This window comes from Aspergillus bombycis (genome assembly GCF_001792695.1).
Source record: "Aspergillus bombycis strain NRRL26010 chromosome Unknown contig00029, whole genome shotgun sequence".
Taxonomy (NCBI): domain Eukaryota; kingdom Fungi; phylum Ascomycota; class Eurotiomycetes; order Eurotiales; family Aspergillaceae; genus Aspergillus; species Aspergillus bombycis.
In genome coordinates this window covers 212894-230481 of record NW_019170031.1, presented here as the reverse complement: position 1 = coordinate 230481, position 17588 = coordinate 212894, and the positions used below count along the sequence as shown (strand labels likewise).

Below are 17588 nucleotides of genomic sequence, written 5' to 3'. Positions count from 1 at the left end.
AGCCACGGGCGACTAGTGGGGCAGTGAGCCCTACGACCGTGTGAAGATGACCTCGCCCGCTGTCCCGGGATGGCGGGTTTGAGTTCCCTCGGATGGTGCTACCGTGGATGAAGCGCATGGCCATACTGGGGATCCTGAATGACTTGTGATAGTCTGGCTGATAAGAGGAGGGAAGAAGTAGCACAGTTTCAGCCTTGATGGAGGGCAAACCCCATGTGTTACGCATTCCCAGATGAAACAGAACTCGTTAGTCAGATCCACGTCAATTCGCTAATTTTAAACATATCAGGAAACCGGTAAGGAGCTCCCATCTTATCACAGAGAGCAATAATAAAAAACTAAAAGAAAATAAAAGATAGGGGGTAGGCTTAGCGAACAAGCCATCAAATGCTAACGCGAAACCACCTTGGAACTAAATTAAGAGCTAAACGCGAATCGTTGTGAAACTCTTTTTCGGTTCCCATCTGATTGGATCAACAGAGGGCCCTGAAGGAAGATTTCCAGATAAGGTAAATGCCCTAGGACGCTAAAGGGACGAGGCTAATGAAGGCTTCTAACTCATAGGGTAAAAAACCCTTCGGAGGCTGCGGTCCGGGTCCATGGTCGCGGGCGACCGAGATTAAGAATCAGCGATCAGTGAATCCTGCCCGCTCATTGGTGGGGTCGGGTCCAGGTAGGGGATACCTTAATTCTTTACCATGGGACAATGTCCTGTCGGAAAGCCTCGACAATTGCTGGTGACGGCATTCCAAGACTCACCCTCGACCTGCATCAATCGAGGAGTGTGCATGCATTGCAAGTGTGTCACAAAAGCCTCATGCCACGTTTTTATTTTTGATTTTGTTTTAATCTTTTTTTTTCCCTTCTTGTTTCCCTTGAGGAAGAAATATTACTTGAGTAGAGGCGAATGGATGCTTGATCCCTGTCAATGATACTAGAGCTTTTGAGGTCTTGGCAGTAGTATAGGACCTACCCCATTTGTTCGGACAGCTGGAGACAAGCCCATTTGCGCATTCGTGGTTACCATCCCATAGGTGGAGGAAATTGATTGCGCCCTAACGGCTTTTCCAACCAGAGCCACCACCCAATTTCGGTCAAGGTTGCCAAGGACATGTGCATCCCAGGAAGCTGGCGACTAGACTATCCACAATTTTCAGACCTTCAACTGGTTCGAATGAGATAGATAGAAGGAGACCGGGACAGAGAGAGGGAGGGAGAGAGGGAGAATTGGGAACGGACTAAACTGACCTTCCCCAAGTCCCGCTAAACCAAATCCCGTAAGAAACGGACAATACCGACCCGTCAGATGGGGAATGGCCAATGGCAAGTCCCGAGCCATTCTCCGCATTCGATAGACTGCTCCAGGATGGTCAAGTCTCGTGATTGGCAAATGGGAAGTCAGTCCGTCACGCCCCCCCTGACAGGTTTGTTTTGGTTGCCAAGCACTCCGTCGCGAGATGCCACCGGATGTGGTTAGGGGTGTTCCAGACCCAAGTCACCGCTTTTTAATTCAGAAAAGCGTTAGGGTTGGTCAACTTTGTTTAGCTTCGGCGTAACTTTATTCGCTTTTGTCAATCCTCAACTATTGATCGGATGTTCATTAGGCCATCTTAGTATTAGACTCCTCCCACTCCGACCTTGATGCCTTGGGGATAGGTCATGCTCATGTTTGCCTATCAGGCTGCTGTCAAGCTCCCAAGAAGCTCTGACAGTGGTGACTCACCTTACACAGGCATCTTCCACGCCATGTGGACTGATACTAGCCAGCCACTGGCAGGGGGCCTTTTCATTGATGGAACGATGTACCTTTTTCTCTTGAGTTTTCGCTCTCGCTTCGCCATGTCAGAAACCCTATCTCGAACACCTGTATACTTAATGGAGAAGCAAAATGCGACCAAAGTTAAATTCTCCTGCTGATCTGTCTCTCAATGAATCAATCAATCAAATGACAACAGCTGGTTGGGTGTACCTCGAGCTACGGTGGGTATGTGTCAAGCATCGAGACATTTGGTACTGTTCATGCCCCAGGAGACCCAACGTACATACAGCCTATCCTGGTAACCGTCACGCATCCCAGATGTCGTCCTGCACTGTCACTGTGACAATGGTCGATATATCAATACCACTCCATGTATGGAGTACATATCGGCCCCACCCAGAGGACGTCAAGCCAACGCTTAAACTATCAACTTCTGGACTAGTTGTCAATAGCAGAATAACACCTAGTCTCGTCCGTCGGCTTATGAATCAGGCGTGCAAGAACCTGATTTGAACATTGACTCATCCTCCCTGAGTAACCATTCCTATCCTATCATAGCGCCGTCAGGTGTTGTCGATGAGGTAAGCGTGCTGAAGCCCGAATCTGAGTCTTGATATCACCGGGCACCTCTACATTTGGTGTCGACCTATAACGTCTCTTCTTCCTGATCACCATACCTCAGGTATCGAACCGACAAGAGGTCAAAAGTCGATTAATAATATGAGGCATGACCTCATCCCCAGAGAAACCAAGGTAAACGTAGAACCCTATCTGTATGAGAAGGGTGACAAAAATAGCAAAAGGGCTATTCTGGACGGCACGACCTGCCCCAGGAAAGTCACCTTACCCGACAGATGGAACCAGATTGGGCCTTAGGCCAGCAAGCTAGTCGTACCAAAAGCTGGGTACATCAAATATGCCTTCTCTCCACCAATCTTATCATGACTTCGACAAGGTCAAAACTATCCGCGCCATACCCAATACAGCTTTATTCACGACGAACGCATTCTGCCCTGTCGTATGATCTGATTGGCCCCGCCCGTCACCACCAACCCTTTTCGTTCGCCCATTGCCAAGCCCCGTACCCTAATTTCCATTATTAGCTACCAGAACCTACTATCCCTAATGTAAGTCATCGTTACTAACTCCCCAATGGATATAGTTAGTATATCCTCACTCCGATCTACAATGGAGTCCTTTCTCCCTTCTTTTCCCGGAGTTCGACCCTTCGACCTCCGTGCGGGCGGGACCTTCTGTTGTATACCTTACCTAGATCAGTTTCATCTCGCGAAGTTTCAGATAGACCAAGTAGATCTCTGGTCCCTGGTAGGTGGGGGGGGGGGAGGTTTGGATAAAATCCTTTCCCGTTGATACGTTCTTCACTTCTTTCCGCGGAGACCGCATGCCAATTCCTGCATGTCTGCCAACTTAAGGGTCCTTAACGACCACTAATTGGGGGGAGTTCTTGGCTCGGGGGCGGAAATTGAGTGATTGTCATTGCAGGCTGAGCCATCCGATGCAGGTTCAACGAGGTAACCTATACTTAGAACCGTCGTGCCCTGTGAGGGATGGTCATTTCATGTCAAATGAGGATTTGCGCCGTGATGGTCGAATTAGATCCCCTTGCGCTGCCTTTTCGACCTCGATCTGAAGATGTAGTGGTGTGTTTGTGTTACTGTCGCAGATGCATGGGAAACTTCCATAGGGCGTGGAATATGGAGGGTGAGGCTACTGGCCGGCACGCCGCCGGCGCATGGACTCGCGTGCGAATGTTGCTATATTTGGACTCTGCTGGAGGGGTTGTGGTGATAGACATATGCGCCCAGCGGGTGAAGAGCGCGCTTCCATGCTACGGACCGTGTGCTACTTGTGTAACGTTCGCTACTCGTGGCTTTCTACAGGTGTGGATCAGTGCGCTGGAGTCGGGCAATTGAGCAACAGAGACAGATGATGGGTTGATTTGGCCTAGGTGTACTTTGGTGACCTCTTGTGAGAGTTGACCCGAGGTTCACTCTGGAGTTCCTCCTGTCCGTCGACCCTTGTCACGCTATGCAACTTAAGTGATCACGTAATCTGTAGATGGAGGTTGGCTGGCTCTTTCGTCCCTGTGATAGTGGATAGTGAATGGTGAGGGCTTCTGAACTACGTGGATCCATAGTCGGAGTTCACTCGGTACAATCCTGGAGTAGGCTTGTTATATGGGGGCCTGTGGCTATAGATGGTTCTCAGCCGGATTCACCTTTCCACAGTGGTGTCTATGTCCTAATGGCTTCTTCATGAGCGTCTCGAAGCCATAGGTCGCTGTCGAACGTGTTGATGTAATCCTTGTGGTTTCGAGACATGGCGTTAGCCCGTAGTACGCCCTACCCTCGTGTAGAGTAGATGGAACTCGTCACTAGGAAGGCCAAAGACAACGTTCCTATGAGAGAAGAGTCGTGGCATAGTCTCCAAAAGCTAGATTTGGCGAACACAGTTCTTTTACACAAAGAAGGATGGTAACGGTCAAATATCAGCTGCAAGCTCACATCACTCTCCGCTAGCTCGAGATGGGCTACGGTACGATGCAGCATGTCAACCTGGTAGCGAACACTGTCCTTGCGAGAGGCCGGGGCCATGAAAGTTTCGTAGGAAGGAGCAGGAAAATCATCATCCTTGGAATATCGCCCTAGTCAAGACCGTTAACTGCTGCGCCTCATTCTTGAATAGCTACAGGCATAATCCTAAGTCGGTCTCTCATTCTGCTGCAATTTCAAATGGGTCGTTCAGCCTGTTGAAAGGCAGCCATCAGTGGACAATCTATAATGCGTCCCTAGGACTCACAGGGGTTGGGCAGGAATGCGAGCTTCAAGCTACGAGTGCTACGATTTACTACTCCAGAAGAACCAAGGCGGATTCGCGAACGTGCAAATGTGGGACAAGCTCGACTCTCTCCCGCATGTCAAAACTACAAGCGAAAACTGAATGACGAATCTCATATTGCACCACTGTCAAAGAGGCACGGTGCGCGGCTAATCTGATTGATGTAGCATCCGCGTCGAGTCAAATGTGGTAGACCGGTAATCGAATCGTCAAACTGAAGGCGCAGGGCGAGAGGAGAGAGAAGTCGCTTGGGCTACAGCAACCCCCGCCATCAGACAGAATATGGAAAGAGACATGTGAAAGATCGGTTCACGAGACGTCCATTGTTGCATCTCGATAAAACGCTAATTCTTTTTTTTTGTCATTTCAATCCCATAAAACCGACGTGCCGGAGGTCCTTCCAGGATGATGTCCACAGAAACTCCTCGGAAACCATGTGCAAACCCGAGAGAAAACATTCGCTCCCAGGGGACCCATCAATCCAGCACGCGGCAAACGATCATGTCCGTATTCGTAGTTCCATATCCTTGGAGATGTATTAAGTCTGGATCCATTCGTGATGCGAATTCCATTGCTGGGCTCTTAACACATGAAAATCAATGTCCGAATGGTTGCCGCCATAAGCCAACGCAATAATTCCCCAGTGTACTCCTCCCGAAGAACCAATCCGACCCCTTGTCGCTTTTGCATGTTTTTAGCGAAGACGTCTGGCCTCACGTTCGGATTCGAGCAAGCAGAGGATGTCGTCGACACGGACTGTAAAGGTTATCAAGTCAGCCGGGCGCTATTTTCGACCTTTGAATAGAGCGAAACATACCGGGGCCCTTGACGTTACGGATGATAGAACGGCTCTGGTCATCCATGAACTCGACACGGACCTGGGTCACACCACCGCGAGAGCCTACTCTTCGTTAGATATCAATCTCCCTTCAATCCCAAATGACTTCCTGTCATCTCGATGCTTCCAAAACGCGGGGACAGGTCATACCGGTACGGCCGAGGACGCGGGTCACCTTCACGAGCTTAACGGGGGCCTTGGCGGAATCCATTGCGAATGATTGATTCTCTCGCTGTGGTTGCGATTGATCGAGTCGAGGAGCGTGTGTTTGAAGGGCGAGGCGCGGGCGGTTGTCGAGATGTGCTGAATAATTTTCAGTGCGCTTCGGTAGGGTTTCCCGTCACCGAACCCTCTCCGCTTCGGTCAAACTTTGAAGCGAGCGACCCATCTCGGATAAACTAACCTAAAGAAGCGCGCTTCTCCAGGTACAGGTACAAGGTAGGTAGGTACCTCTCTTCTTCGACCATGAATCATATACGAGCATCTAGGCCGTCGACATTAGGATCACAGGTTAAGTTAGTTGTACAACAAGGGGAATAGAAGAAAACAGAGGGAGAAAAATAAGAGAGAGAGGAGGCGTTCACTAAACGAGCGTTACGCTCATTGATGGATTTCTATCTGCTGCGTTCATTTACTATGGTAATAATCTATCAACCAAATGGTACACAGAACTCATCCGCCGAGTTAGTCCATTATGCATGTCATCATTGTCCATTCCTTCACCTTCTCGTATATAGTCCTTGGATATGCTATCCCAGGCTCATGATTGTTTGTACAGGCCCATTAGATCTCACTCTATGCAGGCCCAGACATGAAATCGCCACAAAGAAATTAACACGCCATGGGTGGGAAATCAACAGAATATCAAAAATCAACGAAAAACAAAGGTCATTGCTCACCCCATCCAATGGATTTGAAGCATTGGCGAGAGAGGATAAGGAGAAATCAAGAGGTAGATTAAAATGAAAAAGGAATGGGGAAAAGGGTGAAGAGATAAAAATGCAATGCAGTTTTAATGCGCCTTTCGCCAAGAATTTTGCCCTCGTTGAACACTAGCAATGCCGACATAATCTAGATTTGGTATACAGAACGAAGTTTCTGAGCAACGTGAGCCGGAAGCTGGGTGAGGAACGAATCGAAGTTGGGTATCAAATTTTTATAGCCTTGCAGAACCTGTGCGTTGTTAGTGGCTATCGAAAGAAGCAAGGGGGCAACCCAAAACATATAGCTTACCTGCTGGAATGAGCTCTGAATATCACGGTAATCATCCTGGTGGAGCGACTTGGTAGGGAAGGCGGCGATCGCCTGGAAGTAATCCGCAAGGCTAGCTTCCATGGCTTGTGGGTTCTTCATGACCACTTGGTTGAATCCCAGGAAGGCGGAGGCCTTCTCCCGCGTGAATTCGATCTTATTCATAGATTTCAAGAACGCGCCTGCGTACTCGCCAAGGTGGGGGGCAAGCTGATCGGAACAGCACATACCCAATCTTCCCAAGGCCATTGCAGCGTTCTCGTTTACGGAGTCAATGATCTCCTCGTTGTTGATGATGACATATAAGCCCTGGTACAGTTTGTCGGCGTAGGGTGACAGAGCCGCCTTTTCGTTGACTGCGATTTCTCCACAGGACCAGCAGGCGTTGTTCAGCACACTGAAGCCCGTGTGACGGTCATCATCTTTGATCAAGTCCAGATCAAGCTGCTTGATAAGGGTCGGCATAATGCTGGGGATGAAAGGCTCCAGTTGCGTGAAGATGTTGATGGCACAATCGCCAAGCAATGCGTAGGACGACTGACGCACTTCATAGTTCGGGTCCTCCATACAAAAGCTGAGAAGATCAAAGAAGCGTGGCTGGGAATTGGCTACTAACTCGCCACTCTTCTGGGGATCAATCGCCTGGATGATCGCACTCAGAAGATCCAAGCTGGTAACCAAGAAATCCTTGTCGGGCTCCTCGATAGCTTGGTTATTGATGGAAGCCATATATTCCTGTAGGTTCTCGTAGATGATCTTGATGCATCTTTGGAAGAGAGGAGGGGCAAAGGGAGCAAACGCATCGCCGTACGCAGCAGCGATGTAGCCGAGGCATTCCAATAACGGAAAGAGCTCCCGAGACTGATCCGACACCTTGTTATAGCGGTCGATAAGAGCAGGCATGAGGATGTCAACAAGGTGTGGCTTCGATAATTCTCCCATGACACACTCAGCCAGAGTTTGGACACAGTCGTACAGGATATACATATTGCGGTCCTTGTATTTCCCGAAGCACTGGACGAACTGCCGAAGGATGGGTTCACAGTAGGGGATCAAGTTGGCATCCGACTTCTCTTCCAAGCTTGCAAAAGCGGACGCAGCTGCCTCCTGGACCTTCTTGTTGCCGTCTAGCATCCTACGAAGAATACCTTCCATCATAGGTTCGAAAAAGTTAGCCCTCTCCGCCGGGTCGTTGAGGTGCGAGGCCCATTCCGAGTATCGCCCCAAGCACCAACAAGTGATCTGGCGCACCACAGGCTGCGAGTCATTCAGAAGCGAGATAAGATAGGGAATAAGCTCCGGCAGATGGGGGGTAACCGCATCCATACATCCATCTGCAACAGCGCCCAAGGTCAGGACAGCAGCTTCCCGCTGTGGCCATTGGTCGTGGCGCAGGGTCTCCTTCAAGTACGGCAGGATGATCTCAAAGATTGGCTGGTGATAGACGTTCGAGAAGACATCTAATGCAGCGGCCGAGCATTTCCGCAGAGTCCACTCGTCCTCGGGGTCATCTCCAAATTCTGAGTCCTCGATCTCACCTTCGCTCAACTCGTCTTCGTCTTGTTCCTCAGCAGCAGAGTTGCCGTTAGCCTGTTCCTCAGGCTTTGAAGAGTCTAACCGAGAGCTTTTCGACTTGGCAAATTGCGGCTTGAGATCTTCCACACGGTCCTCCTGCTCGGCATCATCCCCCTCACTTGCCAAGCGGATGGCGTCGTCCTCATCGTAGACCATGCTCTGAAGCAACACGGGGACAATCTTAGACATATGAGGAGCCAACGGTTGTTGCAACTTCGCCTGTTCGCCTGCAACAAGCCAAAACTCTGCAGCATCGAGAGCCAGCTCGGGATCTTCTTGATTGTGCTGCTGCATAATGATGTAATTGACTAACCCTTCCATGTGCGGGATGAGTTTGTCGGGAGCAAAGTCCACCAACTGTGCGAATGTCTGGCAAACTGTTCGCCGCACATCCGTGCTATTATCGTTGGCCAGTTGGAACAACTGCGACAAGAACAGGTCCATCGAAGCGACCAATGCCTGGGGTCTGTGAGGAAGGAAGATATGGATGGTGCCCAGCGCCATGGACCGGACCTTGGCGCTCTGACTAGAAGTGAACTCTAGCAGCTTGGGAATAATAACGTTAAGAGGGCACTGCCCCTGGTAGTCTCGTTCGAGGATCTTGCGGTTGTCCTCGCACACCTTCGCGAGGGCCGACATAGCGGCCTCTTGTGCCACGACTGGAGCATCCCCTGATGCATTACTCACGAGGGACAAGAGCTCATTCAGCACTTCGGGCCACGCTAACAAGCCCGCCCGTTGAACCAATTCTGTGATGATGCTACCGGCCGAGCTCCGTATCTGGAAGTTTCTGTCTCGGAGTCCACTCAGGGTGACCGATCGGATATATGACAGACAAGGCTGAGGAATCGTATTGTATGCTACGCGAATCTTTGTCTTCAGGTTCATCGCAGCAGCAAAGCGGACCATATCATAAGTGTTCTCGTCAAACCCCACCGGCTGGGGGGACTGCGGTGTGCTGAACAAATAAGTGATGTAGTTAACATAATCGGGGGAGGAAGTCGCTTGTTCTAGCATCTAACACGGTAAAGAAAAAAAAATAGTTAGAAGAAGCCAGTGAATCATTTTATTTAAGTGAGAGTGCCGGGGATTTTGCAGCAGGCAAGTGGTGGTATAGAGATCCAAAGGCGGAATATGAACGGGGGCGCCGATAAAAATTGAGAGGTAGGAAACACACCTGTTCGGCCTGTTTTTGGGCGTTGCGATCATAAGCATTTAAAGAGTCCCTGAGACAGCAAGCTAGCTGCCTCAATGGCTCATCCTGAGGTTGCCACTCCATTGTGCACACAAGAGGGGGAGGACGAGGAGCAATTGCGGGTGCGAAAAGGAAAAGCGCCGAGAGGGAGTTGCAAAGAAGGTGTGGAAAGTGTGTACAGTAGTCGCACAGGAAACCCCGCCGTGGATTTTGGTGCGAAGCGGCTCCAACCCCTTCTTCCCCAGAGGTTTTTTTTTTTCTTTTCAATAAAAAAGTATTGAAAAGTTGAGAGATAAGATGATTTTCCCCTCCCTATCGATTAAAGTGACAGATTATCCGTTACGTGCAAATAATACTTGACTAAATGGTAAAGCTTTTTTTATTGAGTAAAAAAAAAAAAATTCTTTAGGGTAGCAAGGCGAACGAGGATGATGGGAGATGATGGCAGCGGACCGTATACGGAACCAAAATAACAAGATCTGTTATTCAAGTTTTTTTTCCCTGGGTGGCGGATTCAACGGCGCTTTGTCTTTCGTTGTCTGGTAACAAAGTGTCCCTCTCAGTCCTGTTTAATATAGATTATGAACAGGTACAAGGGAAAATTCGAATCACTCCTGAAGCGATAATGTTCGTTGAATGGGAACTGTTGACAAGCATTACCTGATTGGTGGGTATTGAGACGGTCTTGTGGCCGTGCGTTGCCAGTGCCCGGTAATTTTGCCATTCCACTTTCGGCAGGGGATTCTTTCAACCGCAGAACTTAGCACTGTATTGATCGGATTTCTGCTGCCCAAGAGGGGCCACGGTTCAACCTAGTAAGTAGCATTATTACCACTGTTATCAACATGGACTCTTCCTGCTCGATTAGATATTTAGGAACTAGCGGCATGGTTTGGTCTAAAACAATGCATCCATATCAAAAACACCATTTTTTTTGCCCCACCAACAGCATTCTACGCAGCAATCCCAGTCCTAAGAGGATGCAGCCACAGGTACATTCATGGAACAAGGTGATACAGTACATACAAGTATGTATGCACAATACATACGCCATCTGCTTATTCAGCAGACCCGCTGGACGTTTTGGATGATGCATCGATCTCCCGGCCCGTTTAAATTGACTCCAGAGTAAGTTCTCAGGAAAAGTGATTAGCCTGTCATGGTTATTGTATAATCCTTGAGTGATCTTCGACTGCATGGCACATATGCGATATATTGCTCCCGATAGGAACAAGGTGTCTCCACGGCGCACATGTCAAGCACTTAAGACTTTGTATATTCTGATTCCACATCCCTATTATACGTAAGGGTCATTTGAAGATCAAAAGAAGATAAGAGAGCTCAACTGAAAACAGTACGAGGTGACGTTGAATTGCGTTCTCATGGAAAGCAGTTGCAATCAGCATGCAATGTATATGAACCAACCGGAGAGCCTGTTATATAGGTTAGTATACTGGTACTTATACTAAGGTCAGCCTGGGCCCTGAACCAATGTATGTACCTAACTACTTCTACTACTTTGGCAAGGTTTAGTAAAAGTCACATGTTAACTAATGCCTTTTCTCCTTGCCTATGAATATTCTTCCCCCTTAGTTACGAGAGGTAAGTACTACTGAGTATCCATACTGTGTACCACACCACCAAGGATTCCCGGAATGCGTCAGGAGATCTTCTAGTGGGTCATGACATGACACTTGCTAGTATGCCGCCGCATCGTAAGGTACAACACAGCCTACACTGTTCGTGACAGCCTTCTAGCAATCTGCAAGGTACTGTTCCTGATGCTAAGTCTGTACCATCCTTGTAACTAGTCCTACTTGGGGATGTCCATCATTGCAAATCTTACTCTAGTTGATCCCTTACCCCGGAACTCCCGTATTCCGGCTCACGCGGTAATAAACATGTATATGTGAAGAATTGGTACTAAATAACAATGGTTTCCTTGTCCTATTCGCTTCTCGTCCTTTGACTACATCCGATAAGCGTGAATCAAGTGGTACACCATGGATGTTCTTCTGGATGTGCTAGACACCCTAGTATTCGACCGACTGTATGCAGCGGTTCTCCCACGACATAGTGCAACCAAAATAGCACAATTATTTCCCTCTAATGGCACAGAACTGGCCACATTGAACGAAAGTGTCAATCGTTATTTCGTCCTATCGCCTTCCAAATGGGCTACACAAAGTATCTTACCAAGAGACCACCTCCTTCGGCAAAGTTTGAGTTTGTTTTTTATTACATGGTTGGGCCTCTACCTGCTGTTCTATCAGAAGGGGTCGGGACTGATGATATGGATGTTCTTCTGGCAGGGCATTTGGCATCGTTCTCTACTTTCTCAGCGCAACCCTTTCGTTTCACTTCGTCTACGACAAGCGCGCCATGAAACATCCGAAGTTCCTACGTAACCAGATTTCCATGGAGATCGCGCAAGCCGTGAACGCAATGCCCGTGATGGCAGCCCTCACCGTTCCATTCTTCCTGGCTGAAGTCCGGGGATACACAAAGCTGTACGATTTCTCTAGCCAAGCGCCATTTCCGCTTTATACATACCTCCAATATCCTATCTTCATTGCGTTCACCGACTTCGGAATCTATTGGATTCATCGCGGAGAGCATCACCCCAAGGTCTACAAGCATCTACACAAGCCCCATCACAAGTGGATCATCTCGACTCCATTTGCCAGCTACGCCTTTCATCCCGTGGATGGGTGGGCACAGAGCCTGTCATACCATGTCTTTCCTATCCTATTCCCTCTCCAGAAAGTCGCCTACCTGGGTCTGTTTGTCTTTGTGACGATCTGGACTGTTATGATACGTAAGTTTGTTTCCCATGCCAGTCTCAACTAGTGACATAAGTTTTGTTGACTCGTTGTAGATGATGGAGAGTATGCTCTCGACTCACCTGTTATAAATGGCTCCGCCTGTCATACTATTCACCACTACTATTTCAATTACAACTACGGCCAATTTCTGACCATCTGGGACCGTATCGGAGGAAGCTATAGGAAGCCAAACCGAGAGCTTTTTGATCGCGAAGTGCGGATGACTCAGAAAGAAATCAAGAAACAGGTCGAGGAGATGGAGAAACTTGTTAAGGAGGTAGAGGGCGTTGATGACCGGTGTTATGAGACTCAAGCAGAGAGGAAAAAAACCCTGTAATGACTGGTTATAGTCTCTGGAGACTAAAACGGCTTTTGTTGTCTTCGTTACCTATGGTGGTTACGCATCCTACATACGCTCCATAGCAAGGAGATTGGTTCCCGCTTAGGTAGGAAGTATATACTTAGTGTCTAATGTAATTATAAATTGGTTCATTGATACTTGACGTGAGAGTCGGGGTTTCCTAGACCAAAATATGGAGTAGAAACGAAGAGAAAAAAATTGGTTTGCAGTGTGGATTAGCATTACCAGAGATACCGTTCGTCGTTGTCCGGCAACAGTGGAATCCGCCACCGGATGTTGTTGGAAGGCGCTCAGCACCCATAATGCAAATCATTGCGCCCACATAGGTTTCGTTCTCCCTCTCCCTTTTTTAGGGGGTTACCTTTCTATGTCAGTAAAGCTAGTAACATAGGATTAAAGTGGAGTATCTTTTATCTCCACTGAGCCTTGTCGACAGAAGGCGTACGGCACTATTATATTTTGTGTTGTACGGATAGATACTAGTATTTATATATTGAGGATTCGCCCACACCTCCAGCCCTTGTAGGCCATGTCATTGTGTATCATTATATTAGCATAGACTGAAGCCACCAACACTATGCACTTCACTAAGCGCACCGGCTGCGCCCTATTCGCAAATTCCGCGAAACTATTCTCGACAACCTCCCGTCGCCAATTATCCGGCCTTAAGATCAACCACAACCGACTATGGGAAACGTTGCACGAAACGTGCGAATGGGGCGCCGCTCATAGATACGGCAAGTACGTCACACCTTAATAGCTTAGAGCCCTGGATGGCCTATATAGCTCCTCATCTAACATATACTACAGGAATTCCACAGATACCGGCATGGCTCGTCTAACCCTGACTGATGCCGACGCGAGTGTGCGCCGCTGGCTTGATAATGAGGTCAGAAAGTTGGGCTGCACGCTCCATGTGGACCAGATGGGCAATATGTTCGCAAGACAGAAAGGTCGCCTGAACTCGTCGGCGCCTATGATCGCCATGGGCAGTCATTTAGATACACAACCGCGTGGCGGTCGGTATGATGGAATTCTCGGCGTAATGGCGGCATTGGAGGTACTGCGGACTATGAAGGAGAATGGGTATCAGACGAATTACGACGTCGGGTTGGTTAATTGGACTAAGTATGCACCCTTGTTCTTTTTGCATCGGATATCTCCTTTCCCATAGCGTCCATTTCTGAGGCGGGCACTGACAAGATGACAGCGAGGAAGGAGCTCGGTTCCCTAAATCTATGTGCTCCTCTGGCGTATGGGCTGGCGTGATCCCCATTGAACAGGCCTGGAGTCTTCGGGATATCCATGATCCCAACGTGACACTCCGTTCTGAATTAGAACGACACGGATACCTGGGAGACATTCCCTGTTCGCCTGAGGGCTTCCCCCTTGGTGCACACTTCGAGCTGCACATCGAACAAGGTCCTATCCTCGTGGAAACCGGCCGGTCGCTAGGTGTAGTCCAAGGTGGCCAAGGGTACAGATGGCTAACCTTCACCGTGTACGGACGAGATGCGCACACGGGCACAACCCCATTCAGCGCTCGTCAGGACCCCCTACTCGCCGCATCTAAGATGATTGCCTCATCGAATGAGATTGCAAAGCAACATGGGGCGCTGGCATCTACTGGTGTGCTCAAGATACCTTCCAATGCATCTACGAACACTGTTGCTTCGCAAGTAACGTTCACCCTGGACATCCGGCATCTCGAGGATGAAGTGGTGCACGCTGTGCAGAAGGAATGTCTCGAATCCTTCGCTAACATCGCAAAGCAAGATGGGAAGGGTGTTTCGTTCGACTGGACGATGGATACGGATTCTGCTGCTGTCAAGTTTGACAAGGACTGCATTGATGCAGTTCGCACTGCCGCTGACGAGCTTGTTGGCGCTGGACAATACATGGACATTACCAGCGGTGCTGGACATGATACTGTGAATACTAGTAGACACTGTCCCTCGACTATGATCTTCGTCCCGTGCCGGGACGGGGTCAGTCACCATCCGGAGGAGTATTGCCGTCCTGAAGATTGGTGAGTTCGTCCAAAACACTTTGACCGTGGTTAAAGTGCTAACTTTGTGATTTACAGTGCTTTGGGAACTCAAGCTTTACTTGAGGCGGTGGTTAACTACGATCAAGCTCGGATGAAGAAAGAGGCCATTGCATAGCTCGGAAAATAGAACTAGGCGTAATGATGTACGAGCGATGCTTATTTCTTGCTTGATATAATTTTACATTAGATTTCAGAATATTGATAGAGTCAAGTTTCTTTTCGTACTATACCATCCAGCGCATGGAGTGACCTCACCTACCTCTATGAATATAACATTCTCATAGTCTCACTTGTTGATGTATACCCCACACTGCTCCGCACCATAAGACACAAAATCCAACCAGTCCATGAAGTTGAATAAAAAATTTTTTTGTTTGATGGAGAGTAAGGTTATGGAAAGTGGATGTTATCACCCAAGTGGAGATGTTCATGGAAGGCGCTTGAATGTCATCGGAAGGCTGCAGGAACTCATTCTCGGTAATTGGGTATCGGCGAGGGCTCAACAGAACCCTACATAAGTGCGAAAATCACTTCCAATAATACTCCCTATCTGATAATCTTATATCCCTGCTTTTAAAATTAGAATCTCGATCATTGCCAACATGTCCGCTCGCCGGCCCATATACTTCAACCCCGCCGCGGCAAATGCACGCTGCGACCCTCGGGATATCCATGGTCTCAAAGAATTCCATCAGTCACTGCCCAACTACGCCCCGACACCGTTGACTCCCGTACCCGGGCTCGCAAAAGAATTAGGTGTTCGTGCCGTTTTTGTCAAAGATGAAAGCGATCGGTTTGGCCTCCCGGCTTTCAAAGTCCTGGGTGCCTCGTGGGGTTGCTATCGGGCTGTTACTGCTCATCTGGGCCTTCCGCCCACGATTAGCTTGGATGAGTTGTCGGCTAGAGTGAAGGACGCTTCGATTACGCTGGTTGCAGCTACGGAGGGTAATCATGGACGAGCTGTTGCCTTCATTGCGAGACTGCTCGACAGCAAGGCGGATATCTTTGTTCCGCGGAGTATGGATGAGTCTACACAGCAGCTCATTGGGAGCGAGGGCGCGCGTGTGATTGTTGTCCAGGGTGATTATGATCAGGCAGTGCGGGAGGCAGCAGATGCCGCTCAGCGTATTGACGGGGGCATTTTGGTGCAAGATACTGCTTTTGATGGATACGAAGACATTCCCTCGTGGATTGTAGAGGGATACTCTACAATGATGATGGAGGTCGATGAACAGATCGCCAAGGAAGGCCTACGGTGTAACCTCGTTGTTACGCCTGTGGGAGTTGGCAGTCTGGCGCACGCGGTGGCGAGGCACTGCAAATCTAGAGATGCGTCCATATCGGTTGTGGCTGCGGAGCCGGACTCGGCGCCTTGTCTGCATTCTAGCCTTGGATCTGGGAAACCGGTTGCTGTTCAAACGTCGTCGACGATTATGGATGGGATGAACTGCGGTACCGTGTCGACCACTGCTTGGTCTGATTTGCAAAGACTTGTTGATGCATGTGTTACAATTTCTAGTTATGAATGTCACGCTGCAGTTGAATACCTGGCTACCCAGTCGATAAAGGCTGGACCTTGCGGTGCTGCATCGTTGGCTACCCTGAAGCGGCTTGCTGCGGCAAAGGAGGCGCAAACTCTCCTGAACAAAGACACCGTGGTCGTTCTACTCAGTACTGAAGGTCCACGGCCGTATCCCATCCCCAAGGAAGTGTCCGTGGAAGACTCGGTCGGGCTGACGCAGATCCTCACGACGATCAATTCTTCAAATCCTTCACTATCGTTGACAGACGGTGCTGGAGAGAACCAGATCGCAAACTACTTGGCCGCATGGTTTGCTCACCGGGGCATCGAACATCACTGGATCGAGACCGTCTCTGGGAGACCATCGATCGTGGGAGTTTTGCGCGGTTCCGGGGGGGGCAAGTCATTGATGTTCAACGGCCATATCGACACCGTAAGCCTCTCAAGCTACGAGAAAGACCCCCTATCGGGAACATTGGGTGAGAAAGATGGTCGGCAAGTCGTGTTCGGAAGAGGCAGTCTCGATATGAAGGGAGGCCTGGCAGCAGCACTGGCAGCTGTATCAGCCGCCAAAGCCAACGGCAACAATCTTTGCGGGGACGTGGTCGTGGCTGCTGTTTCGGATGAAGAGGATGCTTCTCAAGGCACGCGCGACCTGTTGGCAGCAGGTTGGCGTGCCGATGCAGCTGTCGTTCCTGAGCCTACTATGGGCCAGATAGTCACAGCCCACAAGGGATTTCTGTGGGTTGAGATCGATATCCTCGGCGTTGCTGCTCACGGATCCAACCCCGCCGCAGGACAAGACGCTATTCTTTATGCCGGTTGGTTCCTTCGTGCTCTTGAACAATATCAACAGCAGCTACCTGTCGATGATGTGTTGGGGCCGGCATCCTTGCATTGTGGGTTGATTCAAGGCGGCGAAGAGCCTTCGTCATATCCCGCGAAATGCACCATCACAGTTGAATTCCGTACTATACCCTGTCAGACGCAGGAGTCGATCTTGAGTGACCTTAAGAATCTTTTGGAGGATATTTTCTGGGAGAACCCCAAGTTCCTGTATTCGGAGCCTCGCGCTACCATGTTCCGCCCGACGCAGAAGTTGGCGACTGATCATCCCTTTGTTGAGAGAGCGCTCGCTTGTGCGACTGCCGTGCTGGGGAATACTCCTCAGGTAAGCAGTGCACCTTTCTGGTGCGATGCGGCGCTGCTCAGCGAGGCAGGAATTCCGTCAATAGTGTACGGCCCTAGAGGTGAGGGACTGCACAGCAAGGAGGAATGGGTCGAGGTCGAGAGTCTGCAGCAGCAGGAGAATGTCTTCAGGAGGCTGATTGAAGACTTTTGTCAGTGATTGCT

The 17588-nt window shown here is 49.4% G+C and overlaps 5 protein-coding genes across 5 annotated transcripts; 3 read left to right on the top strand and 2 right to left on the bottom strand.

The window, feature by feature from the left end:
* Window positions 1–5312: 5312 nt before the first annotated feature.
* On the bottom strand, window positions 5313–5667 carry ABOM_005136 (40S ribosomal protein eS28; the record flags this gene model as incomplete). Its single annotated transcript, XM_022532265.1, has 3 exons — window positions 5313–5374; window positions 5436–5519; window positions 5607–5667. 3 exons carry the CDS (start codon window positions 5665–5667, stop codon window positions 5313–5315), a joined length of 207 nt encoding a protein of 68 aa, XP_022390390.1.
* Window positions 5668–6527: 860 nt separating this feature from the next.
* Window positions 6528–9561, bottom strand: ABOM_005135 (putative importin beta-2 subunit; the record flags this gene model as incomplete). The annotated part of the gene is made up of 3 exons (XM_022532264.1): window positions 6528–6629; window positions 6690–9299; window positions 9460–9561. 3 exons carry the CDS (start codon window positions 9559–9561, stop codon window positions 6528–6530), a joined length of 2814 nt encoding a protein of 937 aa, XP_022390389.1.
* Window positions 9562–11859: 2298 nt separating this feature from the next.
* Window positions 11860–12639, top strand: ABOM_005134 (sterol desaturase family protein; the record flags this gene model as incomplete). The annotated part of the gene is made up of 2 exons (XM_022532263.1): window positions 11860–12295; window positions 12356–12639. The coding sequence occupies 2 exons, from the start codon at window positions 11860–11862 to the stop codon at window positions 12637–12639; spliced, it is 720 nt and encodes a 239-aa protein (XP_022390388.1).
* A 601-nt stretch (window positions 12640–13240) lies between these two features.
* ABOM_005133 (M20 family metallo-hydrolase) lies at window positions 13241–14828 on the top strand (the record flags this gene model as incomplete). The annotated part of the gene is made up of 4 exons (XM_022532262.1): window positions 13241–13404; window positions 13474–13791; window positions 13874–14692; window positions 14750–14828. The coding sequence occupies 4 exons, from the start codon at window positions 13241–13243 to the stop codon at window positions 14826–14828; spliced, it is 1380 nt and encodes a 459-aa protein (XP_022390395.1).
* A 487-nt stretch (window positions 14829–15315) lies between these two features.
* ABOM_005132 (putative diaminopropionate ammonia-lyase) lies at window positions 15316–17583 on the top strand (the record flags this gene model as incomplete). The annotated part of the gene is made up of 1 exon (XM_022532261.1): window positions 15316–17583. The coding sequence occupies one exon, from the start codon at window positions 15316–15318 to the stop codon at window positions 17581–17583; it is 2268 nt and encodes a 755-aa protein (XP_022390394.1).
* Between the last annotated feature and the right edge of the window lie 5 nt (window positions 17584–17588).